Below are 27,487 nucleotides of genomic sequence, written 5' to 3'. Positions count from 1 at the left end.
GTGTTTATACATAAATAGTCCTTGGCATCATTATCTCATGGCGGCATTCGCTTCTGGTTGAGTGTCGCTTTGCCTTCCTTCAGACGATTTCAGATGTGGGCATGTTTATCACGGGTACGAGTATCTGACCTCACGGCAAAGATGCGGTCTCGCAACGGTGCGAAGGAGCATGCGCTTACAGTGCCTCGATTGCTGTGTTTGTTGCGTCCTCCGCCGAGCCAGCGGTAGTAGAAGCATCAACCAAAAGCAGTCCATGCATACCGTTGGACACAAGCAGCGGCCGCTTGATGATGGACGAATCGAGAGCCCTTCAAGTCTCATAGACCTGTAAGTTGCCCGGACGGCTGAAATCATCTTGGGGTTGCTTCCTCTCTGCTCATAGCGTCAGGTGGTAAGACGTTGGCGCTCGGTCGTAATCATTGAGATCTTGCAATCAAGTGTACGAGCTCGTATAGCGTGGTGTTGAGACATTCATGGTCGCTATGCACATGTCCCAGATAGAGCAGGTGTTATGACCTTTTTGCCATGAATTTCAGAGCACCACCAAGCTTCGCAACCTTCGTGACATCCCGAAGGGTCAAACTGATTCTTGTTGAGCGCTCGACGGTGCCGGACGCATAGTCGTCTTTGTGCTCGACAAGATCCCAGTTCGCAATGGTCTCAGAGTTGAGGTTCTCATCAGTCTGTGTCTCGGAAATCCCATGCAAAGTTTCGACATACATCTCCCCAGTTGTGACAAGTAAACTTCGAGGTTCTTGAAAGATCCGCCAGCTAGGATTAGCTTGCCTTTCCCCGTTTTCATTCTTCTTGTATATCTCCAGGACCGTGTGGCTGCCCAAGCTCACAGTAGCCGTGATTGGGTTGTACGCCGGCCCATCTTCATGTGGCATGATGCCCTCTCCAGATTTGTATTCATTGATCAAAACATGGTTCGGACTTTGATGTGTAGAAGTCTTAAAGTATCCGCCCTGTTTCAGTCGGGCGACGATTGAGTCGAGGAAGGGTGGCAGTGGTGCGTCAATCAACTTGTCACGCGCAGGTCCAGTCAAGACTGACGGTAGAGACAGTAGTCGTCGGTGGCTCAGAACAGTCCATCTTGCTTCTGGCAGCTTCTGAATCTCGTATGTGATATGGACTTCTTCGGCGGCAGTAATGAAACTGGGAATGTAGTAGCATGAGGGTGGGAGACCACCTACCGGTGGGACGTTCATCAAGGTAGGGAATGAACGGCAGGGCGATGACTGAAGATGATAGACGTTGTGCCGTACGGTCAAGACTCTTTCCTTCGCAGTCAGGGCAGCTTCTCATCTAGCTGTTCGTCAAGTGTGGCTTCCTTGACTACGGCCTGTTTGGAGCCGAGATGCGTTAATGGCGAGCAAGATTCACGACAGAACAAAATGAATCTGGGGAAGTGCGCTTGCAGTCTCCGAGGTCCGCCGGTACTCAAAGAACGGTGAACCATTAGGCTCTACATGCGTACAACGCTTTGAGTTACAACCGTCACCAACCGTTAATGTCTTCTTGCAAGGAGTCTGGACTTATAAACCGACCAGATCTTGTGGAATGTATTGTACGATGATAATGCTTGAGCAAGAATTTCGATGCTTTCTCATTTTGTGCAATACATTGCTTGATATAAAGGCCTCAGGTTGCTGACCGACCACGTCATGACTTCGAGTGTCCACTTCAGTCTCGCCTTCTTTCCTATTACTCTCCTGTTTGAACTGCGGCGTCTCAAACATACAGACATACACCAATGATGGCGCGAGAGTATGTGTCTCTGTACCGGCAGACACTGGCCGAGCGTCAGCGACTATACGATGCAGCCATTGCAGCACAAGAATACACTCCTTTCCTCTATCCATGGGACATGCTGCCCGCCACATACCTCTTGCTCGCCATCATGATCACACCACGTCTTCCGCCGAGGCTGGCGAGACCGATCAGATTTGCCATATTCGCTCTCATACTATGCCACAGTCTCTATCTCAATGTTCGTCGGCGGACGCTATGGTTCGCAGGCGGCTACGGCATTGGTCTGGCAACGGACTGGGGAATCATCATGTCTGCGGCTTTGCTTGTCTTCAACGATCCAGCACGCGACTTTCAGAGGTTGGAAACCAGGCCAGCGAAACTAAAGGCTGACACCGATATTGTGGCGAACGGCCATGCGCGAATGTTGAAACCAGCGAAGGTGAAGCTTGACACTGATGTCGTGGCAAATGGCTCTGCACGAATGCTGGAGACTCCAAATGCAGATGCATCTGCAAGCATTGACTTGACCCGTCGCCAGGTACCGGGAGTCTACACCTCGACCGATACAAAGCAACCATCCTTCCCTGGGTCTGAGCAGGCAGCATCTCAGCCATACAACTTGGTATGGCAAGGATTTCCATACGGCCAAGGCCTGCTGCATCTCGTTGACTGGACCGTGGATTTGACCACGAGTTTTCGAGGACCCAACTGGAACCACCGCATCTCGACGCTCGGCGCCATCGATGCGCCTATTCCTCCGGAGCCTTCTGCGGATGGTCCCCAAAACAGTCCAAGCAAACCAACTGCAGTGCCCAAGCAATCTTTACGAGCTCTGCAACTCCGCGCCCTGCAAGACTTTGCCGTAAGCTACCTCTTGCTTGACCTTCTGAAGACGACAATGATCACAGATGCCTACTTCCTAGGTCTGTCCGCGCTCGACTCGCCAACACCCTGGTCCTGGCTTGCCCGACTCAATGAGGTGCTACCTTTTGCAACGCGCCTTATTCGGCTTTTAATATCCATGACAGGCGTGATCACAGCTTTGACATTCATCTTCAGCCTGAGTCCACTGTTCTTCACTTTGATACTCCCTCGGCTTGTGGATGTTACTATACTCACAAAGTCACCTCTACTCGAGCCGTGGATGTACGCACCGTTCTGGTACCCTGTTACTACATCAATACTGCAATCCGGTCTGGCTGGATTTTGGGGTAAATTCTGGCATCAAATGTTTCGATTCGGCATTTCAGAACCTTCGAGGGTCTTGACCGAATGGCTCAAGATTGACAAACGAGGACATGTAGCACGTATGATTCAACTTTGCCTTGCGTTCGGTCTCTCGGGTTCGATCCATGCAGCTGGTAGTTACACGACTTTCTCCCTTACACCGTCACACCCATTCTCGGGGGCCTTGAGTTTCTTTTTCACTCAAGGCGCCGGTGTTCTCCTACAGTCGACCGTGGCCAAACTCTTACAAAAGTACGTCCCACAGACAAAGTCGCTGCCTCGATTTGTCAAGCAGTCGACGAATCTTGCGTTTGTCTTGGTTTATCTTTATTTCACGGGTCCACTGCTTGCAGACGATTTTGCACGCTGTGGGATCTGGTTGTTTGAGCCTGTACCCTTCAGCATTCTTCGTGGAATTGGTCTTGGTCCAGGTGGTAAAGATGAGGGTTGGTGGACATGGTATCAGGAAGGATCGAAGTGGGTGGGATGGTACCGAGGCGATCGGTGGTGGGAATCCGGCTTCGCAATTTATTAGAGCTATTGAAAGAGCCCGCAGCTAAGCCCTGGAGAAAGGATGGTTTATTGTTGTTGTTGATATGAAGTTGGTCCACAACGCCTATGTCAGACACGGACGCTGTACTGTAGTTTGCGAAGGGCTCTGGATTGACAATCAGGATCAATATATCTGGACCTATGGAGCAAAAGAAGTCAAACAGGTGCCACTCTTCCTGGAAATCAGCTTGACGGCAAGGCTACACCAGGCGGAAGCCACAACTACAAGTACCGTGGCGCCGGCGAAATCATATTTGCGGATATCGAAGTTAAGACGATGGAGAACCCTGTCGTCGCCCGGGTAGGCTCAACGAGACGATGACCCCTACGCACAGATGAAGACGCTGTGATAGAGTCAGTCAATAAGGAACACCTTGTTTAGTGGCTGAAGGTATTGACTACGCTTTAGTGCTGTTTTCGTCCACGGGCTCTGTTGGCATCCGTACGATACGTAGACTTGCAAAGTCACGTCTCAGAATCCTCCCGGTGGACAATTCTTGGCGGAACACAAGTCGACAGGATGGAAGAGAATAAGAAGACGGATCCTCCTGCACCAATCAGCAAAGGCCTCTTCCCATACTACGGCGGTGCCGCAAGAGGACAACGGCCAATAGGGCACAGATATGCACTCTGGTGGTGCTGATGCCCGCTCCATACCAGGTACAGTACTGCGATGTGGCAAGCGATGCCCGCTTCTGGTTGTTGAAACGTGTTCTGCTGCGCGGCTACCAGAACTGCAATTACGCGGCACCATAATGCTGAGGGCCACTCGTACAGCTTCAAGTACTTTCTTTTGGATGAGGCAGTATGACATGGCTTCGAGGCGACCGGTAATGGGAGTTGTATCTTGCAATCTCCTGGAGCTATGAAAAATGTTTTATCGTTGATGCCTACCTTGCTTGAAGCATCTAATAGATGTCGTAACCTCTCAATCCTGATGCCGAAGCGTTGAAGGCGTAGAACTCCGAGGTGTTACTGTTGTAGAAGGGAAGAGAAGGGTAGGGATACAGCGGTCGCATGAAGTTCACCACGCCGTCGTCAAGGTGGGATGCCATGATGGTCCCGGGAGCCTCACCACGTTTCACCCAGGCTGCTATGAGGCCAATCTCGTCCCACGTATCCGCGCCAGGACCTCCACTGACGTGGTTGACGCCTGTTTTTCTCGTTGTTAGCACGTGCCGCAACTTCATATCAAGGGGCGGATGGGGTGGATCAGACATACCGGGCATTTCGTAGTATTTGAAGAAGTCGACCGTACTCTCATACCCACCCATCGTGGTTATGACTCTCTGGTAGTAATCCCTCGCGAACCACGGTGGCACAGCGTAATCTCTCAACCCCTGCGACATGATCAGTCGACCGCCAAGCTCCTTGAACTTGAACAAATCAGAAATTCCTCCGTATTCGAAGTTTTCGGTGTAGGCCGTCTCTGAATCGGCGTGTCCATGCTGAAATCATAGGCTTCGATACCCCCCACGGCGTCCGGGTTGAAGACATAGTACGAGAAATACTGGGTGGCAAAGGTATAAAACCCGGCAGTTTCCTCCTCAGTTGGGCACAATGGACCACTCCAGGCGCCTTCAGAACCGGGAAGAAGACCTTCCAGGGTAAGATAGGTGCCGTTGGAGTTTTGCGGCCCAACGTAGATGCTGCGCGCCGCGGCTACGGCGGCTGCACTGAGACATTGAGATGAATTCGAAATTAATCCCGACGAGCAAGCCAGGGCAGTGAGATTGAAGGAGCAAGCACGGGGATTGGATAAGATCCCGTCCACAAAGCTGTCTTCCCCATCGCAAGCATCTAGAACGGCGTCGGTGATAAAAGTCAGCTGGTCGGCCGTCAGTATCGGGTCGGTGGTGTCTGTGTCATTCGATATACAAGCGGCCGTGTTCCAGGACATTTGGTACGTTGTGATACCAGTCTCATTATACGCTGGCGCGACTGAGACAATGCCATCAAAATCCCCTGGAAATCTTTGTGCTTCGACAAGGCCTTGGCGACCGCCGGTTGAGCTCCCGATAAAGTAAGCATATGATGGAGCACTGCCATAGTATGCTTTGACGAGGAGTTTGGAGAAGACGGCCGTGGCATGCGTGGCTTGGTAACCCCAATCGATCTTGCACTGCAGGTTGTTGAAGAATGGGAAGAAGGAACCGTCGCCGGAGTTGCCCATGTCGGTTGTCGTAAGGGCGTAACCTTCAACAAGAGCCGTGGTTTGATTGTCCTGATCACTGTCGAAAGGGTTGATCCCACAGGCACCGCCACAGCCCCATTGAACAAATCTGCCATTATAGTCGGAGGTAGCAGGCAGCTTGGCCCAGGCATTGATCCGGCCGCCGATCACAGCTTGGATATAGCAATACTCTGGAAGTTGAGCAGTCTCATTGGCGGGTATCGTGGTGGCATTGACAACGTAAAATGATTCCTTCGTACAGAGTCACATTCTCGCACGTGTAGCTTGAGTCGGCTAGCACGAGGCTGGCAAGAGCAGGGAGACCTGCAGCAAGATAAGAACGCACCCGCATTGTTCGGTGTCAGAGGATGTGATGCAATAGTAGCCTGAATCTCGGTCTTCGGTCTGACCATGGTCGGCACATCTTCTTGAATTTGTACTTGCCGCCGAAGGATCCAACAGGGCATGAGAAACGTCGTCAGAGAGACTCACCATCGCCGAGAATGGGGGGTTATATCGCCAAGCGACCTTGAGGTATATTTTCTCATTATCTTGAGATGGTAAGCTAGTGTAGTAGAGAGTTTGCCCATATCGTCCCCATCTAGAGACAATCAGAGGAACGCCTGGAATCAGATAAATTAGGTCTCGAAAAAGTGGACTATACCAAGACCGGGCTTTCAGGTACGAGGAGCAGTTCTTCGCCAGAGTTGTGACGACTAGCACAGTACCTACACACAACCCATTGCTGATGAGGTAACAGCAAGAGCTCTGGGCTTCTGTACCTCGTAGCCTCGTAGAGGTACTCATTCCGCCCAAAGTTAGTCGATGGGAAGTGGGTGAGGCAGACTGATATCCAATCTTCTGGCATGTGCGGTGTCGGTGGATACTGTCAGTATAATGTCACGTTGAGTGTCTCCAGTACGATAGACGATCAGCGGTATCCCAAAATGGAGTGCTGTTGGGCCAGTGGATCCGCAAAAAGACAATCCAACGCGTGGCGTGTTGTCGAAGTGCGATAAGCGAGAGAGACAGAGAGACAGAAAGGGAAACGGGGATTGGGATTGATATGTCGTCCCTCTTGAGATAGCGCCGCCGAAGTATTACCGACATCAGTCCCCAATACCAGTACCCGACTGTGCCGAGATATGAGATATCGTTCCTGGGTCATGTCCCAGAATAAATCTCGGCGGCGCCGAGTTCGGTGCCATGTTCGCTGCCTAGCCAAACGTGACCTTCACTGCCTGCACGACATTAGGATGATTCGTAAAGGTAACGACCAGCGTCCGTCCCGACTCATCGAAATAAGGATGCGGCACCGCAGCGTAGATCGAGCTTCCCTCGGTAAGAGGCGTGGCCTGATACAATGTCGTAGGGTCTGACCAAGGTCCTTCGGGTCGTTGCGCTGTCTTCATCAGAACTTTCGAGTTCATCCAGTTATCTAGTCACCACGTTAGCATCCATCCAACTGATCCGATCGGACATTGCGGGCGAGTGGAATACATACCACAATAAACGAAGATAAAGCATCCGAAGTAACTTGACCAAACGACCTGACCCTGATTGATCTGCCAGAAGATACTCTCCTTCTCGCCAAGCGACTTTGTTTGCAAGCTCTCAGTCTGCCAACCTTCACCGTTCCAGTACTCGTAGCCAGAGAGATCCGTGGCGTTCTCGACAGCCACTCTCACAAGGTACACATATGGATTGCCCTCGCCGCCGTGACCGTACGCGTAGACATAAGCCCCAGAACGCAGAGCGCAGATATCGCCGTACCATGGCTCACATGTGGCGTCCCACCAGTACTTCGCCAGGCGCTGGATACTCGGTGTGGGTGGATAGACCGAAGTGTCAAGACTCACAGTCGCAACACCTGCGCCAACAAGATTGTTCGTGCCGTTGGGGCGGTGATTGAGCAGGAAGAACATAACCCATTATCGTTGGTGGTCTCGACGGCGTTGGTGATGCCCAGAGCGCAGTCCGCTGGATCTTCGTCAAAGGACGACACTATAGGGCAGAATTGTGGTGGATATCCGTCGTTGTTGAGAACTGGGTCGACGACGACCAACGGGTCGTGAGTGGCTAGGGCGAGAGAGTCGCTTGTCATTCCGCGCCAGGTGTCGCTGTTGTTGGCGTCCGAGTACATTGTGTCGCCGTAGCTGAGCAGGACGTACTCGCCTATCTGGCCTTGAAAGCCTAGATCGCGTTTGACGCATGTTGTCGCGCTTTGGACGTCGCCTAGGAAATCGACGCAGGTGATTGTGATGTTTGGAGGGTAGGGCTTTGATGACGCTGTCTTGTGGCTTGCTCCGGGTATGCCAGTGTTGTGGGGTAGGGGCGATGCCTGGAGAAGGATGGTCAGATGAGAACAAATGAAAAGAGTAGGTAGCAGGTGGAAATGCATTTTTTTGAGCTGGGGTTGGAAGATTGTGGCATTGCGGTGATACTGCAGCCATGAGATGTCTCTTGCAGCGTGGGAAGAGAGCAAGGGCTGCAAGAGGGTCTCTCTTGGGAACTCCATCGTCGATGAATCGCACCCGCGACAATCAGAGATATGGGGTGAGTAATTGACCTGATTGACAATTGCTGTGACAATGGGCAGAACAAAGGGGTGAGGTAGAAATTGTGTTTCTGGGTGACAGGGTGGTCGTTTGAACTTGTATCTTCAGGCGGGCAGTCAACGCTCAAAGTGTGAAGGTAACGTACCTTGAATCGCATTTGAACATGATCATGCGATGGCTGTGGAATGGCAAATTGACCGTGTCCGCTTCCGTGGTGACGAACGACGGTCTCGGTTGAGGGTGTCGTCAAAATGCCTGCATGATGAGTCGACGTGGCGGATGGCTTGGTGCCGTTGTCACTTTCTAGCAGCTGTTTGACCTTTCGTCCTGCCCAAAACGCGAAGCGTTTGCGCAAGCCGCGAGGCTGTCGAGGGCCCTCGTCGCCTGGCTCCATTGCATCGACTCTTCAATAGCTGAGAAAGAGTGTCGTAACTGTATTGAGTTGCACAACTGTTTGGATAATGTACCACTGTGGCGGCGCCAAGAGGACGTGAGTTGAGTCGGTTGCAATGTGGAAGTGAAGTGAAGAATGCTGGTGGGCAACCCGTGAGCATCATATGTATCTCCATCTGTACTGTCACTGAAGCGTGTCGTTCCCATCGCACTTGTTGCAAGTGAAAATATCCTCAAACGCATGGAAGCCTCGATTACGCTGCAAACGGAGTACATGCTGTTCGTAGATTGAACATGTCTCCTGGCGCAAACGAGGTGGCCAGCACAACAAACATATGACTCTGCTTCCTAGCACCAAAACAATTCAAGGCGAGGTGCTCATTCTGCCCTCTTCCCAACTCGAGGTAGTAATGCCCAACCCACTGTCATAAGAGCGAAAGAGATCAAGACAATCGGATGAAGCACGACCGTACTCAAGCTCTGGGACATCAGCCCTGTGATCAAGGGCACGATAGCGCCTCCCGATGAGCCCATTGATGCGGCGAATGACAGACTAACGATCTGGATACTTCTGGGTAGTAGTTTTGAGAAGATTGCCATGGCGCAGGGATAGACGGGACCTAGGAAGACTCCGACAATCGCCTCGGCGACAGCGTTGCCGATGATGTTTGGAACGAGCCAGACTAGAAGTTGAAAGGCAGCAGCTCCAGCTATCAGGATGAAGACCGCCAACCTTTCTCCCATCTTGTGAGCGAAATGCGTAAGCACAAATCTTCCTACGGTGATGCCACCCCAAAATCCCGAAGTGACATTACCGACCTGAGAAGGATCGCCCTTTCGATAGTAGATGAGATACGAGATGACCCAACCTGATATGGCCACCTCGGCTCCTTGATAGAAACTGCATGAGACTCAGCCACCGTTGCAATACTATCAATGCGAATAGAGTGGACTCACAATATGAAAGTAGCTCCAAGCAGGGTGGTCCGGCTCTTGAGCGCTCTCTTGAACAATTGGAATTTTGTCGGCTCGCCAGCTTGACGTGAAGCTGTACGCTCGAGGTTTGTGAGAAGCTGTACAGCGGCATCATCCTCATAGCCTCGGTAGGACCATCCTAAGAAAAAGATCGACATGATCGATATCACAAGTGGAATGAAGTAGTAATACGACCAACGAACACCTCTGGAGACTATTGCCGTGGCCACGAGAGGTGAAATCACTCCTCCAACCTCAAACGAGTCAGTGTCTCTGCTGATATAAAACTAGGGGCGGCTTACTCCATATATGCCGTGACAGAATCCCAAAATGACTGTGCCGTTCATCAGATTGACAAGAAATGCGTTGGTCATCCCAAGAAACAACGCCATCCCCAGTCCGAGGACAAAAAAGCTGAGCACAACGACCGGGAACGGTGGTGCGCAGACCAACGCAATATAACCAATGCTCATAAGAGTGGTTGCGACAATGTATGATCGCGCTCGGCCAACACGGTGCTCAATCATTTGAGATATTGGTGCCATCAGGATCCAACCAACGGCATTGGTAACGAATATCAGAGATACCACGGCATATCCAATGTCGTAGTGTCGTTCCAGGTAAGGGATCAAAGCACCAGTAGCAGCATCATTCAGACCCATCAAAAAGAAAAACACAGTGGCAGAAGCGACTCTCCAGCGATTTTTGGGCGGGTTCGAGAACGACTGAAGAAGCGCATCGACAGTTGGAGCCCTGTAAGGCGTGGGAGGTTGACTTTGCTCCAGCTCTCCCGGGGTTGGCGGGATTGATGAATCAAGAGGTTCAGAGATAACTTGCGACTGTTCTTTCGTCGGTCCGTTCAGACGTTGACCCCATTGCAACTCGCGTAGCTCGTATTCCGTAGGAGCGGGTGCATATATCCGGTCTCGGTGTAGGACAGGAGCAGGCCCAGAGAGTGATGGGGATGAATCACTCTCATGGGTGATGAATGCTCCAAACGCCGCAGACATTTTCTAGGTTAGCAGAAGTGATAGGGACAGTGTACATGGATGCGAAAAAAAGTCAGATGCATGGTTGATATATCTTTGGCGACAGAGTCATGGCATGAGAGTCTCCACCTAACTTGACGACATCTGCTGATAAGCGCACGTTCATGGGATATGGTAAAGGTTGAGATGCTGTCTCTAAGGCAATGTGGACACATTGGTGGGTCTGACAAAGCGTTGATGACCAGATCTTGATGTCGCAAGGATTTCGAGAATAGGTACATTAGCCACATTCCTGCCCACAAATTCATGCTGATGGAAGCACGAGATAGGACGATGCCAAAAGACTGATAGAGCAACCAAGGGTTGAAGTTTTGCGGCAAGGCGGCAATTGGCGGTAACATTTCCTCATCTGAAAGACTTCCGTTATTTAGCCGCAAAGTGACATGGAAAGTTCCCCGCTGCCAAATATTTTTCAATCCTTATGCTTTGATACGTTCATCATCACTTTCTGCAACGGTGTCGTGCTGCGCCATGTCTCGCCGCAAGATCCGCAATACTGCGGAAGAGACCCTGAGCCCTCCTGATGCATTGTCTCCAGGTCAGACGATCGCTCGCGTCATCAAAGCCCAGGGCAAGGACCTGTATTCTGTCCAGACCCCGGACGGAACCGATCTCCTGGTCGAACTCGAGGCGAGGTTTCGGGGCACCATCTTTGTCAAAAGAGGCGGATATGTCCTTATTGATACCAACCCCACGACCGACCGAGCGAACAAGATCCAGGGAGAAATCATAAATATTGTCCGGGACGAAAAGACATGGAGGAAAGAGTCGTATTGGCCTGCGCAGTTTGTAAAAAAGACAGTCCCCGTGGACAGTGACGAAGAGGAGTCGCTGGTCGGAAAGATGCCTCCCTCGGACGATGAAGACGATTGAACAATATGTCTTAGGCACTGTCTGCAGCACTCTCCATGCTCATGTAGTCCTTGCTTGCACTTTTGCAGGCGGACTGATGTGATCCACGGGCGGAGCAACAAGTGCACACATGACCTGCAATGCCATCTCAGCAACCACCACTGCAGAGCTCAGGTCAGTGCTCGGGAAGACAAGCCAACAGTACTCCTGAACAGCCCAGTTGACCAGGACCCAGATGGGTCCTCCTCCTGCCCTCCACAACAGATATGGGGTGGCCCATCCAAGATACGCGAAGAATTGGTAGTGCAAGCTTCGAGCACACAGCATCCCGATCACCATGCTTCCCAGCATCGTGTCCATCACGAATGTCGGGGTGATTTTCTTCGAGATACTCGCATGCTCACTTGCCGGCGTCCCTTCAACGCATTTCTTCGCAAAGTCGAGCAGATTCGAAGCACTAGGCTTGATCCATTTGGCTTGGAAGAAGAGCAGGAGTAAGGTGACATGAATGATGAGGAGGCTGATGGCAAATTGGCGAGAGAGAAAGACTTCTTCGCCCACGAATCTCCAGTTGACTGTCCATTTGAACAAAAACTGTCGAGTCAACTCGAATGCTCGATGGAGATATTGGAACCCTGCTCCGGAAGTGGTGAATGGTACAGCCAGAAGAATGTGCAGAGCAACGACGGTAACACCACAGAAGATACCGTCTTTAGTCCCTGCTCCTTGCAAGATGATGACTCCTATAGCCGGGGCAGCTAGTAGAATTGTCATCTTCACACCGAGTCCGATTCCCCACAGAACTGCAGCAGGTTCCCATTTCCTTCTTTGTAGCAGATATATTGATGTCCATAATGCGAGGCTGGCCCAACAGTCATTGAACAGCCTTAGGAGAAATATAGAGTGCATTCTCTTGCTCAATGCCAGCGGGACCAACAGCCACGGAGGAGCACCGACTCGTCTGTAGCATGCGAGCACCATAGCCAAGGTGACCAGATATAGTCCTGCGAAGATGACTTGTGCTCGGAGGATGTTCGTGCCTTCGTCGGTGAGGTAGTACAGCGCCGTGTATATGTAGACATGGAGGGCTGGGTAGACCAGAGGACCTGTTGGCCCTGTGATCTTGTCGTAATTTCGTTCACCGTCTAAGAACATGCGGACTTGGACCATGTAGGTCGCCCAGTCGATCTCAGTGTCTGTAAGCGTCCTTGTCAGTTGGATCGTCAGAGATACCGATTGGCATCGACGTACATGGGATCCTCCAAATGATCAGCCCACACAGCACCGCTTCTCCGAGCAGCATCAGAGGTGCAATCCATCTTGTATGCTTTTGATTTGTGAGGAGATCTTTCAGAGTCGAGATGGACAAGCTCATGGTGTCTAACAGCTGTGGTGTCCGTCAACGTCTGTTGCTCACCGAAGCAGGATTACAAGACTCAAGCACCTCAGAAAAGCTGCATCATGGAGGGCATCCTCCTGCGCACAACCGCCGCGTCGTTGGACGATCTGTCAACTACTCTATAATGTTTCTCCAACTGCAAACACTTTGTCGCGTACAGGAATTGCGCCTGCTCCCGCTTCCCCACACCAATTACTACTTAAGTAGTACCATCTCCTCGGCGCGGACGTCATCAATGATCATCCTAATGCAGTAGGTGTTGATCATCAATTGATACATCAAAGACCTTCGTCCGAGTTCGGAGCGTCATGGATATGAGGAGACCTCCATCAGCATCCTTTCGTGCGGCCTTCGAAACCACAAGGCAAGTCTAGGTCAAGTACACCGTTGCTCCCTCTCCCGGTGCTGCTCCCACCTGCGGCGCATGACCTTGAGTTGCACGTCCCATAACCCATCACCACTACAGTCCAAGAAACCTCTCACGCGAGCAATCACGACCCAGTCCTCAGACCAACTCACGCGAGCAACCACAGCAACTATGCCTGCCTCCGCTCCGTCCTCCGAAGGGCCCAGTCCCCACGACCTCAACTGTCTGACCATCAAAGAGCTTGAAGCCCTCGCATACGAACGCATGGACAAGCAAACTCGCGACTATTACAACGAGGGCGCCGACTCAGGCAGCACCCTCGCCGCAAACCTATCCGCATACCAGAAATACCGCATCCGCCCTCGCGTCCTCCGCGACATATCCAAGATCGACACCACAACCTCTGTCTTCGGACAGACCAACGCCGCACCCATCGGCGTCGCTCCCACAGCAATGCAACGCCTCGCCCACTCGGACGGCGAGATAGCCACAGCCAGAGCATGCCGCGCTAGCGGCATAGTAATGGGCCTCAGCTCCTTCTCGACGTCTACCCTCGAGGACGTCGCCGAAGCCAACGGACCCAATCCCCACGCTTTACAACTATACCTGTTCGAAGAGCGCGAGCACTCCCGCAAACTCATCAACCGCGCCAAAAAGGCAGGGTACAAAGCGGTCCTCCTGACAGTGGATACACCAATGTTGGGAAGGCGTAACCTCGAGATCCGCAACCAATTCAAATTACCTTCCCACCTGTCCATTCCCAATTTCGCAGAACAAGGCGAGGACACCGATTCAGCCGTGTCCAATACCGACGCCAACACCGCTTCCGTGGAGCGCAAGCCGACGTCCAAACCTTCAGCCAAGACAAAGGCAAACACAAAAGAACGTCGAGCCAGCACAGCGGGCCGACTTGACGCAGACAGTAAGAAGCGCGTCTTGCCTTCGGGACCCATCACATTCCACACCCACGCCGCCAATCCGACACTGAGCTGGGAAGAGTCGATACCTTGGCTCAAGAAAGTCTGCGCGCCGATGGAAGTATGGGTCAAAGGTATTGCGACCTCTGAAGACGCGCTACTGGCTGTTCACCATGGCGTCGACGGGATCATCGTATCGAATCACGGCGGAAGGCAACTCAATGGTGCGCTTGCCACCCTTGACGCACTGCCCGAAGTCGTCGCTGCTGTTCAGAAAAAGGTTCCCCTACACGTCGACGGCGGGATCCGCCATGGTACAGATATATTCAAGGCGCTGGCTCTTGGCGCTGACTTCTGCTGGGTCGGACGGCCTGTACTGTGGGGTCTCGCATATAAAGGTGAGCAGGGCGTGGAGTTGTGCTTGAAGTTACTGCTGGACGAGTTTAGGCTGTGTATGGGTCTAGCGGGCGTGACGTGCGTCAAGGATATCACGAAGGAATTTCTGTGTAGGATCGATCGAGATGGGTTTGCGAGTCGGCTGTAGTATCGTCGAGCGCTAGGTCATAATTACTCGGATGTGCTTGGTCTAATCATGGTCATAAAAATCGTCTATCATAGCTCATATGGAATTGTACATTTTTCCCTTTTTGGAGGATAGCAGCCCCGTCATTGCACCTCCATTGCTGTAATCTTGTAGTGTCAGCAGCCTTGGAAATATGCCTGCCCAGCTCGCATCACTCAACTCCTTCCGCTGGCCATGTCATATCGTTGCACACCAGTACACCGTTTCCAGGTTTCATCGCTTTACCACTCCTGAATCTTAGGTGCGACATACTGCACGCTCCCATCATCCATGAACCCCCGCGTCCCCAACACACCTCCCGTAATCTCACGTATCACATTGTTGAAGTCACTGCTATTCCGGATATCGCACTTCTTACTCGCAGATTCGCAATGCGCCACCCACGCCGTCGTCGTCGCGAACCGCTTCAGACACGAAGGACAAACGACCTGTCCGCCGACATGTGCAGACGAGAGTAAGTGCTTCTGGAAATCCAATCTGCTTTTGAAAGTGCGACGACATTTCTCGCCTGGACAGATGTACTCTTGACGAATGGCGTCCCAGAACCGCTCCATGTCCAACGACGAGGTGGTGGTGATGATACTGTGTGCTGGCATGCTGATGACGTGCTTGTGTCCGGCCGCTGGATCGGGGTCGGCGGGGCGGAGGACGCTGGGTGGCGGAACGTTCTCGGACATGATTGACTCGGACGTCTTGCGGTTGTAGATCGACGCGACTTCGCTGTGATTGTCGGATGGTGGATTGGTGGCAGTGGACTTGACTGACGCGAGCCAGCCATTGACGTCGGGGTTGTCACGTTTGGGACTGGCGTTAACAAGACCGCCGTCTAGAAGACCTGTACTGCGTTCTGTGCCGAGATTTGTACGGTTTTCCCAGCCACGAGCGGATGGGTTGATGTTGAATGGATCTGTTTCAGCTACCCAGGCATCTTTCTGGATCTGCTTCTCAGCTCTTTGCATTTGGAAGTCTTGCAGTCTGATGATTGAGCATTCGTCGTTTTCGATGTGGCTCATCAGGCTTGCTGCGGAGCGGAATTTCATGTTGCATCCTGCACACTCCAGGGATTGGGCTGCTCGATGGTCCTGATACGATTGTGAGCTAGGTCCTGTACAGGTATAATTCGAAAGGGCTTACCTGTTCGACGTGTCGATCTCTGCCGGAAGTACTTTTGAACTAATCTTGTCAGGTTTCATGCTTGTCGTCTCGGTGATGATTCTCTTACCTCTTGAGCACAGACTGGACAGCAAACTAGAAAACTGTTAGCACTCATGCCGATCTGAATGACGACCAGGACTTACTGTGAGCGGGAGTTCCGAGTTGATGGATGAAGAGATGCATGTCATCTTCGCAGTCGACATCGCACAGCTTGCAGTAGCTGTGTACTGGGTCTTTGGTTTTGTGTGCGATCATAGCATCTTGGGAGTTGAAGTGCTTGAAGCAATCTTTGTAAGTACACTTGATCTTCATCTTGAGAGCGATGAAGGGACGCAAGGAAAGCGAGGAAGAGTGTTGAGGAAATGGCAAAGAGAAAGCGAAGGTGAGATGAGAAGGAGGAAGAGAAGAGAAGTAAAGTGAGGAAAGAGTTAATTAACTTGAATGGTAGTGAGGACCGAGAAGGAGGTCAAGCTTTGGGACGTGATGGACGCTGAGGGCGAAGACTGGTTCGACCACCGATCGGATCTGGGTCACCCTCGGACACATTTAGTTGGCTTTCATTGTCTGGTCGTGGGCATCAACTGGATATAAAATTAAGGAGAGAAGCGTTGAGGTCGGAGCACTTCAGAGGATACAAGGCGAAAATGGGTGGTCTTTACACGCTACCGTAACTGATGTACGGGCAAGCATTACTGCACACTTTGGCAGCCCCTTTTTCTCTGTCTGTCCAGTCTGCCGCCCGCCAGGTCCATATATGGCTGGTAGTCAACCTTATGAAATCTACAATGCAATCTAGTTCATTCATCATCCAGTCATCACTACATCATCCAAGCACCTTCTAGCCATTATACGATGTCATCGCTTCTATCTGCTCAAGTATAGATCTCTTCCGTCAAGGGATTCAAGGTCAATCCTTCTTTAGCAATATCCTCGTCTGTAGTCCAGGTCAGTATGGGCATATAGGCACATTTCTTTGTCACTTACGCTGCAAGAAACACAAGGGCATTTCCACCAGTGTCCCTTTGACTTGGCTTAATAGCTCTTTCAACTCGTGAACTCCACCAGGGAATTCGTCTCTAACCACATGGCCATACTCAACCCTCGGCGGCAAAGTGTGGCCAGGTTTTCCTTGAGCTTGCGCGTCACTGTTGTGAAAGTAATATTCGTAAAACTCCTTATAGTCCTCCCAGGTGGTCACGTTGTCGTCGGGCACTGCTCGGAACGCCTGGCGGAACACATCGGTATTCGTTCGTGCTCGACTATTCCACAAGCTCTGGAAAGTATCGCTCAAAGGATCGGAGACGATGTTGTCCTCCGGCGTGTCCCAGACATATGCATTAGGCACACCCACTCGTTCGAAATTGGCATCAGGTCTCTGCATGTTTTGCGGACGAATCAATCCGAGGTGTTTGCGGAACAATTGTCGTCTTAGAGAGGCTGCAAAGCGGTTCGCTGTGTACGGTTGCCCGCCCATGTATGTCTGTACAGGAGTAGAGTCGTGTATGAATAGTGCGATTTCGCTATCATGCGAGCCGAGTTGACTGCGATCGTTCAAGTTTGCGGAGCCACAAATGACGAAACGGTCATCCGCAATAAGACACTGTTCCAGGTCAGCGAAACTCGAGTTTATTAAATGAACAACTTACCTTTGTATGGATGTACAGTTCTTCGCTGACGAAGGCATCAAGCTCTGCTTCGGGCGGGCCGTCCCAAGGGACAGTCCGAATGTCGTGACCGCCGAGCATGTAACACTCCGACACAGTATCCCAGCGACTGCCTGCAGATTGCGTAACATTCTGAGCGGCTGCTTGATATTGTTGGTATTGTGGCGCCTGCGAAGGTTGATATGCACCAGTCCCTCCGTAAGTCCCATAGCCAGCACCCACCATGTCACCATGTTGCTTTCGTGCATCTTCATAGCTTACACCGCTTGCCTGTTCGGCTTGTCTCATAGCGTTGCCGCTGTTGATACGATCATAGTTTCTCAGATTGTAGAACCGGATGTAGTCCATGGGATTGTACCCGGCCTGAGCAATCTTCTCCATGATTGAATGACCGCCACGATTGATGCTGTTGTATTGGAATTCCATAATAGCCCGGGTACCCAACGAGGAATCAGCCCGTAAGTCTCCCGCAAATGCTGGCACGGCCGGGATGACAACCATGACCTTATACTTCTGTCCGCTTCTGGCAGCTCGTAAAATTCGCTCGACGATAGCCTGACCAATCAGGTTTTGAACTGGTTTCTGCTGCTCACCCGTAGCTGTGATAAAGAATTGATTCTCGATGTAGACGAAGTGTTGGCTATTCCGAATGACGTCGATGTAAGCGTTCTGGATGGAGTGTTCGAGGGGACTGCCATTGCTCCATTTGGTGCAACTCCTCAGCATTTGACAGATCATGGGGCCTTGAGGTTGATTGTATGGGCGTCCATACTTGTCCGTGCCTCCCATGTATTTGCCTTGCAGTTGATTGAACCTGGCGCCAACTCCGCCCGATACCATGTTGCCGACGGATGAGAGTTCCTGGCCCAATCTCCGTCCATCGTTCTTGTATTGGTCGATTCTGCCACCAAGACCTCGTTCACTACCGTATCCTCCGTCGTTTTCGTTGCCATAACCGTAGCTCTCACTGCCTCGAGTTTGCTCGCCTTCATAGCCTTCAAGGCCTCGACTTTGCTCCGTCCCGGATTGTTGATATGCCGGTGGCTGGTAAGGCTGGCTGGGTGGTGACTGGTAGGGTTGACTGACTGGTTGATGAGAGGAGAGCTCAGTTGGTGCTTGACTATACGATGAGTATGTTTGAGTAGGATTCGGGCTTGGGCTGGGAGCTGGGTGATATCCTGTGGAGCCTTGGGCTGGACCGGGAGATGGCTGTGGAGCGGGTATTGGAGGTGGAGGTGGGTAGTTCTGCTGATAACCTTGACTCGGCGCAGAACTATATCCACCAGTGGTGTCAACGGGCTGAGCTTGTGTCCCCTGGTATGAAGGGCTTGGACCTTGACCGTATCCGCTGGTGATCCCCGCGGCTGCAGTTTGTGATGGTGGTGGAGGGCTCGCGACCTGATCATAGCCAGTATACGAGCCTGTTGTGCTTTGTGGTTGATTCTGTACTGGCTGCGTGTACGGACTTGCTGTGGCTGCGTAAGGTGGAGGATTTGCGGCTGCTTGACCGTGGTAGGGATCTGTGTTCGGTGTATGTGGTCTGCTGGTGCTCTGCCAGGCTGGTTGACTGTATGGTTGACTTCCGGGTGGCGGCAGGAAAGCGGTGCCTGTTGCGGGAGCTTGAAGATAGTTCTGGGTTTGCTGTTGTGGACGTGGTTGGGCTTGAGGTCGCTGTGCGAGGCCGGTAGATGCGTGAGGATAGTCATCTATGATTCTGTAGTAGCGTGGGTCTTTTTGGTCATTGTATTTCTCATCGAAGATGAAATTCCATCTGTCAATAAAATGGTGACCAAGATCTGGTACTGTCGGCCCTTGGATACATAAACTGATATCGGACCAACCCATTCTAGAGCTCTTTGTCCTGTCGAGTTTGTTCTGGAACGGATTGGCAACATCACTAAAGTCCGCGACCCTAGCGTTGTTGTAGTCTTGACCCGGAAAGACAGTCTCATTGATGTTAAGAGGATGGGCGTCGGCAATTGCATGTTGATTGGTGTCCCATCTACCAAAGCATAAATCTAGACCACCCAAGAAAGCAATATTGCTGTCGATGATGCACAGCTTTTCATGGTGCGCCCAGTACAAAATGACGTCGTCAGTGATGCCATAGATGCCTTTCAGAGCTTCAGCTCCAAGTCTCGAGGCACCAGCAGCATCAAGCTTGAGACCTTCGAAGGAGGATATCAGGGACGACTGTCCTGTCTGAAAATCAGGGAGATGGTCCGGGTGGCGAAATACGGAGATGTTAGGTGACAACTTCTCGAGTTCGTGTTTGGTGTGCGCGGAAGACAAAGTCAAAGCCTGTGTCACTTCTTTGTACACGATGATGTGCACTCTGACACCGCGTTGTGCAGCTCGTTGGAGTGTACGATCGAGTCTCCATTGTTCGTTTTGAGATGGGGGTCGACGCAGGTACAGCTCTGGAGACAACCACCAATCCAAGATCCAGATAGAATGCTTCGCTGCCTCAAGTGCTTGACTAACGGCCCAAAAGTATCCGCAGCCATCAACATACCACTTGACATCGTTTCCGGGCTTCTCAGATGCGAAGCTGTCAAAACGGTTCTGCACAGGCGGTTGAGCAGGTTGACCAGGCGTACTGGCATAGGAAGGGTAGCCCGTCTGCCCGGGAGGTTGAGACCCATACTGCGATGAAGGCCTATAGTTGGGGTCTACCAAGCTGGCTACATCGGTACCGATGTTATGGACAGTACTTTGCAGAGTGCCGAAAAGCTTTCCGACCATGTCTGGCTTTCCATGATAGTTTGGATTTTCTCCATAAGGGGACTGTCCAGTCTGGGAGTAGTTTCCGGTATTCTGATTCTGGGCTGGTTGATTATAGTATGATTGTTGCGTCGTATTTGTACTGGGATTCTGAGGTTGTTGGCTATAAAAGGGCTGCTGAGAAGGTGTTGAACTTGTGCCTATGATTTGTGGTTGTTGACCAGAGTATGTCGATTGGGATCCGAACGTGCTGCTGGTATTGGGACCCTGAGTACCGTAGTAGGCTTGATTGGATGCATACGGCTGGGAGGAGGAGGACGACGAAGAAGTCTTAAACCTGTCTAGATCGGACTTGATCTTTTGAAAGGTACCTCCCAGAAGTGATCGATTGGAAGCACCTTGTCCACCGCTTCCTCGAGACTGAGAATAGTCGTTGCCATAGGCGAGGCCGTCGTCTTCCGGCGGTGGTTGGTGAGACATGATGAATTCTACTCGAGAGACGAAGCTATTGCAGACGCTTGAAGGAAAGAACGATCTTCCTGCATCAAGAAGATACAATTGAGGGGTGCCTGGCGATGCGTAAGTGAAGGAGTGATTTTGCTCATCGAGTGATGTTTCAGCTGAGCTGGTTCATCAAACACCTGCATTTAGGCCTCGTAATACCATTTCATTGGAGTGAAGCTGCTAAGCCTTATGCAGGCAGGCCCCAATCGGAACATTCATTAGGCAGCTGCGCCTCATTATCACCCCCGCCAAATGCCCCCGAGAACCCACCTTGAGGTCAAAGGGCAGCTTCCAATATTTTGGACTGCTTGAGGACGGCTATAACAGTCGTCAACTAAAGAGACAATGCTACCATTCACATCGACATCTACTCATTCCGATCTCGGTGTCTTGACGATTTCCCTTATCCGCGATCAGTCAGCGTATCTCGCTCCGGGGCAAGCCGAGACCCAGTCGATCAATATGATCTCCGGGTTATCTGCGATCATGATGATGCATGGCGGCTAAGGGTTTATCACTTCCACTGCCGGAGCTCAATGATGCAGTCATGCGGGGCCAATGTTCAATGACGCCCCTCCGCAAGAGCGAACAAAATACAAATACTACAGGTAAAAAGTATACATCTCCACGGTACCTGAGGTTTGGTCGTTAGCCTATATATACTATCCTCTAGTGCCGCCAAAATGTCTTCTCGTCTGCGACCTTTACAACGTCTTACTACTACACCTCTCAGTCCAAGACAAGTTGCGCTTCGATCCTCACGAATCACTCCATTGCAATTGAACAGAATGGCGTCCAACAGTACCTCTCTAGCAACCCTCGATGTACGTATGGCTCTGCTAGGATCTTGCGACTGGCATCTGACATGGACAGATTCAACAACACCCCGGCCTCCGCTCCTCTTCCGCGACCCTGTTCGAGGCAAAGGCAAAGAAGCAGGTTACATTTGAAGAGATTAGCAAGAAGTTGGGCAGAGATGAAGTTGCAGTAGCAGCTCTGTTCTATGGACAGGCAAAGGCCTCGCCCGAGGACATCAAGAACTTGTCGGAGTACTTTGATATTGATCACGCGACACTGGAGCAGCAGATGAGCGGGTTCCCAGACCGCGGAAAGAGCGTTGAGATGCCTCCCAAGGAGCCATTGATCTACCGTTTGTACGAGATTGTGCAAAACTACGGCTATGCATACAAGGCGGTCTTGAACGAGAAGTTTGGTGATGGTATTATGAGTGCCATCTCATTCTCCACGCATGTTGAGAAAGAGGTGGACAAGGATGGCAACACATGGGTAAGTGACATAGGCGCCACAAAGGGATTCCGACGGCTAACATGCTACAGGTCAACATCAACCTCCGAGGAAAGTGGTTGCCATTTACCCGATTTTAGATACAGCTTGTACAGAATTCAGGAGCGAATAATGAGACTATGCCTGCTTCATTCAATCGACCTGCGCTCAGTGACCGAACCCATGGCAAGCCACATGCTCTGTCGGCTCTTCTTTGCTCGTTTTGTTGCCATCTTGGGATCTTCTTCAACATCTCTTTCATCCTTTGAGGCGATGATCTTATGGCACGTTTCTTCAATGACATACATGGTTAATATTGGTGCGCCTGAAAGCTTTAAGCTGAATGCTTTGTGGAGGGAAGAACAATATTAAGCAAGAACAATACTAAGTCGAACCCCCTTTCCCTCAGCCTCGTCCACCCGCTTGTCTTTTTCTTTGTTCTCGGAATGTCCTGCACAACATCAATGCCGCCATCTGAGTACACTGATGGCTCTACTCCATGTGCTCATTGTCGAATGCCGAACATAAAGCTGGCTTATCCTGGTGTCGACAGTTGAATACTGCTCATACAGAACATATTATTTCTAGACCAATTCTTACACGCTCCTTTCCAACCACCCCAACCTCACCACAATACTCGCTATAATGGCACGATCTTCTCAACAAGCACCACGCAACTTCAAGGACGGCATCGTCTTTGCCTGTGTCATCCAGAAGCAGACTCGTGGAGCCAGGAAAGACGGCATCGTTTTCGCATGCAATGTCATGCGCAGATAGGGCATCCACCGACTAAAGCATGCAGGACGTGCTTTTTACATCACCCGCCTTTTCATCGTCAAATTCGCTGATTGTCGATGCCATGCTGGACAATGGCTTCTGGCATCAAAAAGCAGGGATCCTTGAATATATACCAGCACCTCGAAACTATGTGAGAACAACACCCAACTTGTTACTTTCTAGCCTGAAAAGCCCTGCCGTGTCTTTCATGGCTGAACAGCGACCAATATTTCTAGTCAGTGTTGAAACTCGAGGAACGTTTTGTATCTATAATGCATATAATATATCACTCATTCCTATCACCACCAGTTGACAGGCCATCGCCCCCACTCTTTGCGCCTCCCGCCGATCGCTGAATCTCTGGTCCCTCATCCCATTTTATCAATGGAGCAAAAAAGAAAGGACAAAAAGAAACACGACAGCTACAGGATTTGAACCTGTGCGCTAATGATAGAGTCAGTATACAATTCTTTTACTATAAGAATAGATGGTACCCACGGCGAACCCAGCAGATTACGACAACGCCTAGGAATAGACCATTCGAGTCTGCCGCCTTAACCACTCGGCCAACGATAGGGAAGTTAGTTAAATAAATCCAGTTGAAAAGATAAGTGGCAACATACACTGTCATCTCTGTGCATTTTCTCACATAATTTGCGTGGCTCCAAGATCTATAGCACAAATTTGATGGCTGTCAGACGTGTCCTCTTTTGTGGGCATCGGGCGGCATCTCCCGCAGTGGTGCAACCTCGGCATCTCGAATCATTTGTTCTTCCTGATCATCGCGTACCCAGCAATGTGCACGCCTATCCTCCCTCGCAATCCCAAAACGCGAGCAGCGATCTTGTCAAGACGAGAAAGTATGCGGCACAGAGTCTCATCGCCAATGACACGATAACGTGAACCGTATACGATGGAGTACCTCAATGCGCTCCAGTCCCCCGTGGACGACCACAAGCCATCTCTCTTTGAACTGCTCTCCGAACAGCAACTTGCAGCACTTCTCCCTCCGACTTTACGATATCTCCTCGCCGTCGCAACTCACAGATACCCCCGTTATCTTTTGCGGATACTCAATAACTACAATGAAGTATACGCCCTCCTCAATTTGACGGTGGAGAGATACTACCTGCGGACATTCGGCGGCAGTTTCACCGAGAACTTCTACGGCTTGAAGAGGGAGAAAGTCTTAAGCATAAATGGCGGCGAGATCAAGCGCACACAGCTGGCTGTCCCAGACGAGGTCCGCGAAAGACTAAAATTGGGCGGCGCGGATATCTGGAGGAATCTGGCTGTCCTTGTTGGCATACCCTATTTGAAGAGGAAGTTGGACGAAAGCTATGACATCCACATTGCGCCGACCGCAAGCCTGCTCATGAGCAGCAGTATAGGAGGGCCACGGTATCTGAACAGAGACGAACTCCCCCCGAATCCAACGATCAAGCAAAGAATAATGTATTACTATAAGTGGTTCTTACGGAACGTCTACCCGAGTCTAAACGCGGCGTACTATTTCAGCATACTGGCATTCAGCCTAGGCTACCTCTTCGACGGGACGAAATATTCAAGTCCTTTCCTTTGGATGATCGGAACGAGGATGAGGAGAATGGGAGCCGCCGACTATCGAGCACTCGATGCTGCGAGCGAAGTAGCAGCAAAGGCTTCGACGATACCGGGGAGACCAGGTCAAGGCCTGAGTGGTATGCTGCATCCTCGAACAATGTATCCTAGACTCTTGTCCAGTCTAAAAATTCTCCTGCCGACCAGCATATTTGCGTTGAAATTCCTGGAGTGGTGGCACGCCAGTGATTTCTCTCGACAGCTTAGCAGGAAAGCAGCGGAAGGCTTGGAATTGCCGCCACCAATCGTATCGGGCATGGAGCTTGCAAAGAAATTCAAAGCAGGACCGAACGCTTCCACGCAGAGTGATGCGAAGCGCGACCCGCCGATCTCCAGTATCACATATCTACCTATTTTCACAGTCCCGCCGCCACCATCAAGCGACCTTTGCCCAATTTGTCTTCATCCTATTTCAACAGCCGCAGCTTGTCAGACAGGCTATGTTTATGATTATAAATGTATATTCCAATGGATTGAAGGCACCCACGAAAGACAAGAAGCATTCATGAAGGCAGAGAAGATGAGCGAATGGGAGGATGACGAACGAGAAGATGATACTGGCGACGAGAAACAAGACCAGTCACAATCGAAAGCGCCGAAGAGCAGAGAAAGGAGCTGGGAAAGCGGAAAAGATCGATGTGCGGTCACAGGTCGACGAGTCCTTGGTGGCACAAGTGGGCTACGCAGGATCATGGTGTGATAATGGGATGAAATTCTCTTTTCATATCTACGATTGTCTACACAAGATACAGTAATGACCAATGCTGTCGTCAAGAGCAGTGCCACTGAAGGCAGTTCAACATCGAAGTTCCGATGCATATTGGTTTCGCCCATCTCCTTGAATACTTCTTTCATGCCAAACTTCTGCAAGAGCTGCCAACAAAGCTTTCAGGCAGCACTCTAAGAGATGCAAGTGGTAGATTGCGCCGCACGATAACCTCGCATTTCAACTCGCCCATAACGAGTTCTTCTTCCTGGTTCCAGGATATACAGGCGAGTTCACGCTGATGACCTTCCCGCGCCTGGTCTTCAGGCGTGTCCTCCACATCCCTGAAAGTCCTCATGATCATAGGCACCTCGAACATTCTTATCGTGCGAACATGAAAATTCGCATTCTCCACAGAGCCACACCACTTTCTCTGAGGACCGGTATAGTGGCCTTAGACAGCTCCAAGCCTACTAAGTAGTCCCCATCGGCAGAAGTCAAGTCCGTCCTCATGTGACCGTTGCTGAGGTTCCCCGACGCAACGATGAGAAGTACACGTTGCAGTTCCTCAGTTCTTTCGGCATCTTGAGACCCTCCCGGTAAGACTCTTAGTATCCCGTTACCTTCCAGTACCACGCAAAGACGAGCTCTCTTGCTACAGTCGTTGCATGATCGACCATTTCTATCGCTGAATGTGGTTCATTTGCGACTTAGTGCCTGCGACGAGACGCATCCTTCGCCACCTGGGTGGACGGCGTGCCACGATTCCTGCAGACGAGATCAATGTGGAAGCCGTTTCATGGTGTCTGCAACCGTCTTCTGACAACGGCACCACCGAAGCTCGCGCTTGTCCTTCGAGCCACCGCTTTGGAACCACTCATCGAAGTTGGCTATGAGGTGCAAGAGATCATTGTTGAGATTGTGGTCCGTCCCAAGATTGTATCAAAGAACTCATCGTCACTGGGATGACGGATGGCAATATTGCGATCTGCTTCTGGCTTGGAGTCAAAGCAGACTCAATCAGAGTGGTATCTTCTGACTGACTGGACTTAATGTTCGATGATGGCGGCTCTTCAGCCAAGGGTCTGGGTCCCGACCATCGGCCCAAGTTCGAGTTCTTTGTTTGATCCATCTGTATCAGGTCCACTCTGGGTTCGTCGTTCCGCTGGTGTGTTGCTCCCACCCAGGTGTCTTCGAGAACAGGAGGTACTCAATAGGCAGCGTTTCTCTGATGTGGCGACGCTACATGCAGGGCGTGATCTGCCTCTTGCTCTTGAGCACTGGCTGGATCACTGGCCTTGTTGGTGGGCCGGCTTGGGCGCCCGAGAGACATACTATCGCACACGTCGCCAGAGGCTTGATGACGAGATGTCTCTCACCAAAACGCTTGCTAGCGCAGTGTGCTTCATCGTGTACAACTCGTTTCCATGGGCGTCGTATGACCCGCCACAAAGGGGAGAATAGCGCTGAAGTAGGGCTCTTCGGAAATCGAGGGCCGCGGTCGCCATTGTTAAATCCAAACGCTGGTGTCAAATGAACACTCGGGCGCGCGATAATCAACGTCGAAGATCAGACCAAATTTGACCCAAACAAAATCAAACGCGGGGATGTACTCTAGGATGGAACTCCCGAATCTCTTCTCCAGAAAAGACCCGCCGGGTCCTCTGATAGATGCTTCGGCAAGGCTGTGCTCTGTACACTCTACCGGTCCCTTCTCAGCGTACGGGCCACCAAGTGGGCCGATCAGCGTTCCGTTCTCGTCTGGAATGACACGAACAAACGTGTCATTATGGACTTTTCGCGATCCAATCTCCCTTGGCCCTCTTTCTCGACTGAGTATCAGAGTATATATAGTTCAGATATCGAACGACACTTGTCTCGAGAAGTCGATAAGAAAACCCATGAGAAGTAGTGTCAGACACGTCCTTCAGCTGTGATTAATCAAACGCTGCTCGGTCATCGCGGCAGTGGACGATTGCTGCACCTCCTCTGGGAGTTCTTTTTTCGGCGTTCGCAGCCGAATTCTGTCTCTTCCGGCCTCCCCTCCCACTTCCTTTGCCAGCCTTGGTATTGCCATTTGCAGGCCATGCTTCCTGATTGAGCTGACAGAGAACGTGCCTGTCTTTGCGCAGGCCTTGCTAAGCGGACCGCTTGGACCCCATAAGCCTGGTTCCACATCTTCGCTGTCGCCTTTTGAAGCTGATTCAACGTGAGTGACCAACCGCTTTATGGTCAGAGACGACCGGCGGCTGA

At 51.3% G+C, this 27,487-nt stretch overlaps 11 protein-coding genes across 11 annotated transcripts; 5 read left to right on the top strand and 6 right to left on the bottom strand.

Annotated features, from left to right (window-relative positions):
• Positions 1-121: 121 nt before the first annotated feature.
• EDD37DRAFT_422210 (alkylated DNA repair protein alkB 6) lies at positions 122-1,483 on the bottom strand. Its single transcript, XM_062812590.1, has one exon. It carries the CDS (start codon positions 1,209-1,211, stop codon positions 510-512), a length of 702 nt encoding a protein of 233 aa, XP_062669312.1. The 5' UTR covers positions 1,212-1,483; the 3' UTR covers positions 122-509.
• EDD37DRAFT_421969 (membrane bound O-acyl transferase family-domain-containing protein) lies at positions 1,484-3,993 on the top strand. The gene has a single exon (XM_062812589.1). It carries the CDS (start codon positions 1,757-1,759, stop codon positions 3,515-3,517), a length of 1,761 nt encoding a protein of 586 aa, XP_062669311.1. The 5' UTR covers positions 1,484-1,756; the 3' UTR covers positions 3,518-3,993.
• Positions 3,994-4,442: 449 nt separating this feature from the next.
• EDD37DRAFT_609636 (tannase and feruloyl esterase-domain-containing protein) lies at positions 4,443-8,108 on the bottom strand (the record flags this gene model as incomplete). The annotated part of the gene is made up of 9 exons (XM_062815145.1): positions 4,443-4,687; positions 4,757-4,963; positions 5,005-5,914; positions 5,968-6,031; positions 6,054-6,330; positions 6,440-6,593; positions 6,940-7,145; positions 7,212-7,528; positions 7,567-8,108. The coding sequence occupies 9 exons, from the start codon at positions 8,106-8,108 to the stop codon at positions 4,443-4,445; spliced, it is 2,922 nt and encodes a 973-aa protein (XP_062669310.1).
• Positions 8,109-8,847: 739 nt separating this feature from the next.
• EDD37DRAFT_421816 (major facilitator superfamily domain-containing protein) lies at positions 8,848-10,898 on the bottom strand. Its single transcript, XM_062812584.1, has 3 exons — positions 9,936-10,898; positions 9,616-9,887; positions 8,848-9,559 (listed from the first exon to the last, which is right to left on the bottom strand). Exons 1-3 carry the CDS (start codon positions 10,641-10,643, stop codon positions 9,037-9,039), a joined length of 1,503 nt encoding a protein of 500 aa, XP_062669309.1. The 5' UTR covers positions 10,644-10,898; the 3' UTR covers positions 8,848-9,036.
• EDD37DRAFT_421930 (uncharacterized protein) lies at positions 10,899-11,630 on the top strand. The gene has a single exon (XM_062812588.1). It carries the CDS (start codon positions 11,154-11,156, stop codon positions 11,553-11,555), a length of 402 nt encoding a protein of 133 aa, XP_062669308.1. The 5' UTR covers positions 10,899-11,153; the 3' UTR covers positions 11,556-11,630.
• Positions 11,575-12,799, bottom strand: EDD37DRAFT_421834 (alpha-1,3-mannosyltransferase). The gene has a single exon (XM_062812586.1). The coding sequence runs from the start codon at positions 12,702-12,704 to the stop codon at positions 11,595-11,597; it is 1,110 nt and encodes a 369-aa protein (XP_062669307.1). The 5' UTR covers positions 12,705-12,799; the 3' UTR covers positions 11,575-11,594.
• Positions 12,800-13,183: 384 nt separating this feature from the next.
• Positions 13,184-14,865, top strand: EDD37DRAFT_631616 (L-lactate dehydrogenase). Its single transcript, XM_062816665.1, has one exon. The coding sequence runs from the start codon at positions 13,358-13,360 to the stop codon at positions 14,759-14,761; it is 1,404 nt and encodes a 467-aa protein (XP_062669306.1). The 5' UTR covers positions 13,184-13,357; the 3' UTR covers positions 14,762-14,865.
• Position 14,866: 1 nt separating this feature from the next.
• On the bottom strand, positions 14,867-16,601 carry EDD37DRAFT_694797 (uncharacterized protein). The gene is made up of 4 exons (XM_062820091.1): positions 16,099-16,601; positions 16,023-16,048; positions 15,935-15,973; positions 14,867-15,882 (listed from the first exon to the last, which is right to left on the bottom strand). Exons 1-4 carry the CDS (start codon positions 16,265-16,267, stop codon positions 15,022-15,024), a joined length of 1,095 nt encoding a protein of 364 aa, XP_062669305.1. The 5' UTR covers positions 16,268-16,601; the 3' UTR covers positions 14,867-15,021.
• EDD37DRAFT_578665 (phospholipase D) lies at positions 16,590-20,823 on the bottom strand (the record flags this gene model as incomplete). The annotated part of the gene is made up of 5 exons (XM_062814407.1): positions 16,590-16,889; positions 16,940-17,555; positions 17,602-19,067; positions 19,128-20,447; positions 20,619-20,823. 5 exons carry the CDS (start codon positions 20,821-20,823, stop codon positions 16,828-16,830), a joined length of 3,669 nt encoding a protein of 1,222 aa, XP_062669304.1. The 3' UTR covers positions 16,590-16,827.
• A 707-nt stretch (positions 20,824-21,530) lies between these two features.
• On the top strand, positions 21,531-22,232 carry EDD37DRAFT_609630 (cyanate hydratase; the record flags this gene model as incomplete). The annotated part of the gene is made up of 3 exons (XM_062815144.1): positions 21,531-21,671; positions 21,721-22,134; positions 22,185-22,232. 3 exons carry the CDS (start codon positions 21,531-21,533, stop codon positions 22,230-22,232), a joined length of 603 nt encoding a protein of 200 aa, XP_062669303.1.
• A 1,289-nt stretch (positions 22,233-23,521) lies between these two features.
• Positions 23,522-25,577, top strand: EDD37DRAFT_421427 (Pex12 amino terminal region-domain-containing protein). The gene has a single exon (XM_062812581.1). The coding sequence runs from the start codon at positions 23,822-23,824 to the stop codon at positions 25,226-25,228; it is 1,407 nt and encodes a 468-aa protein (XP_062669302.1). The 5' UTR covers positions 23,522-23,821; the 3' UTR covers positions 25,229-25,577.
• Positions 25,578-27,487: the final 1,910 nt, after the last annotated feature.

This window comes from Exophiala viscosa (assembly GCF_022695815.1).
Source record: "Exophiala viscosa unplaced genomic scaffold EDD37scaffold_6, whole genome shotgun sequence".
In the NCBI taxonomy this organism is placed as follows: domain Eukaryota; kingdom Fungi; phylum Ascomycota; class Eurotiomycetes; order Chaetothyriales; family Herpotrichiellaceae; genus Exophiala; species Exophiala viscosa.
The sequence above is the reverse complement of the archived record's forward strand: the minus strand, read 5'-3'. Positions and strand labels throughout refer to the sequence as shown.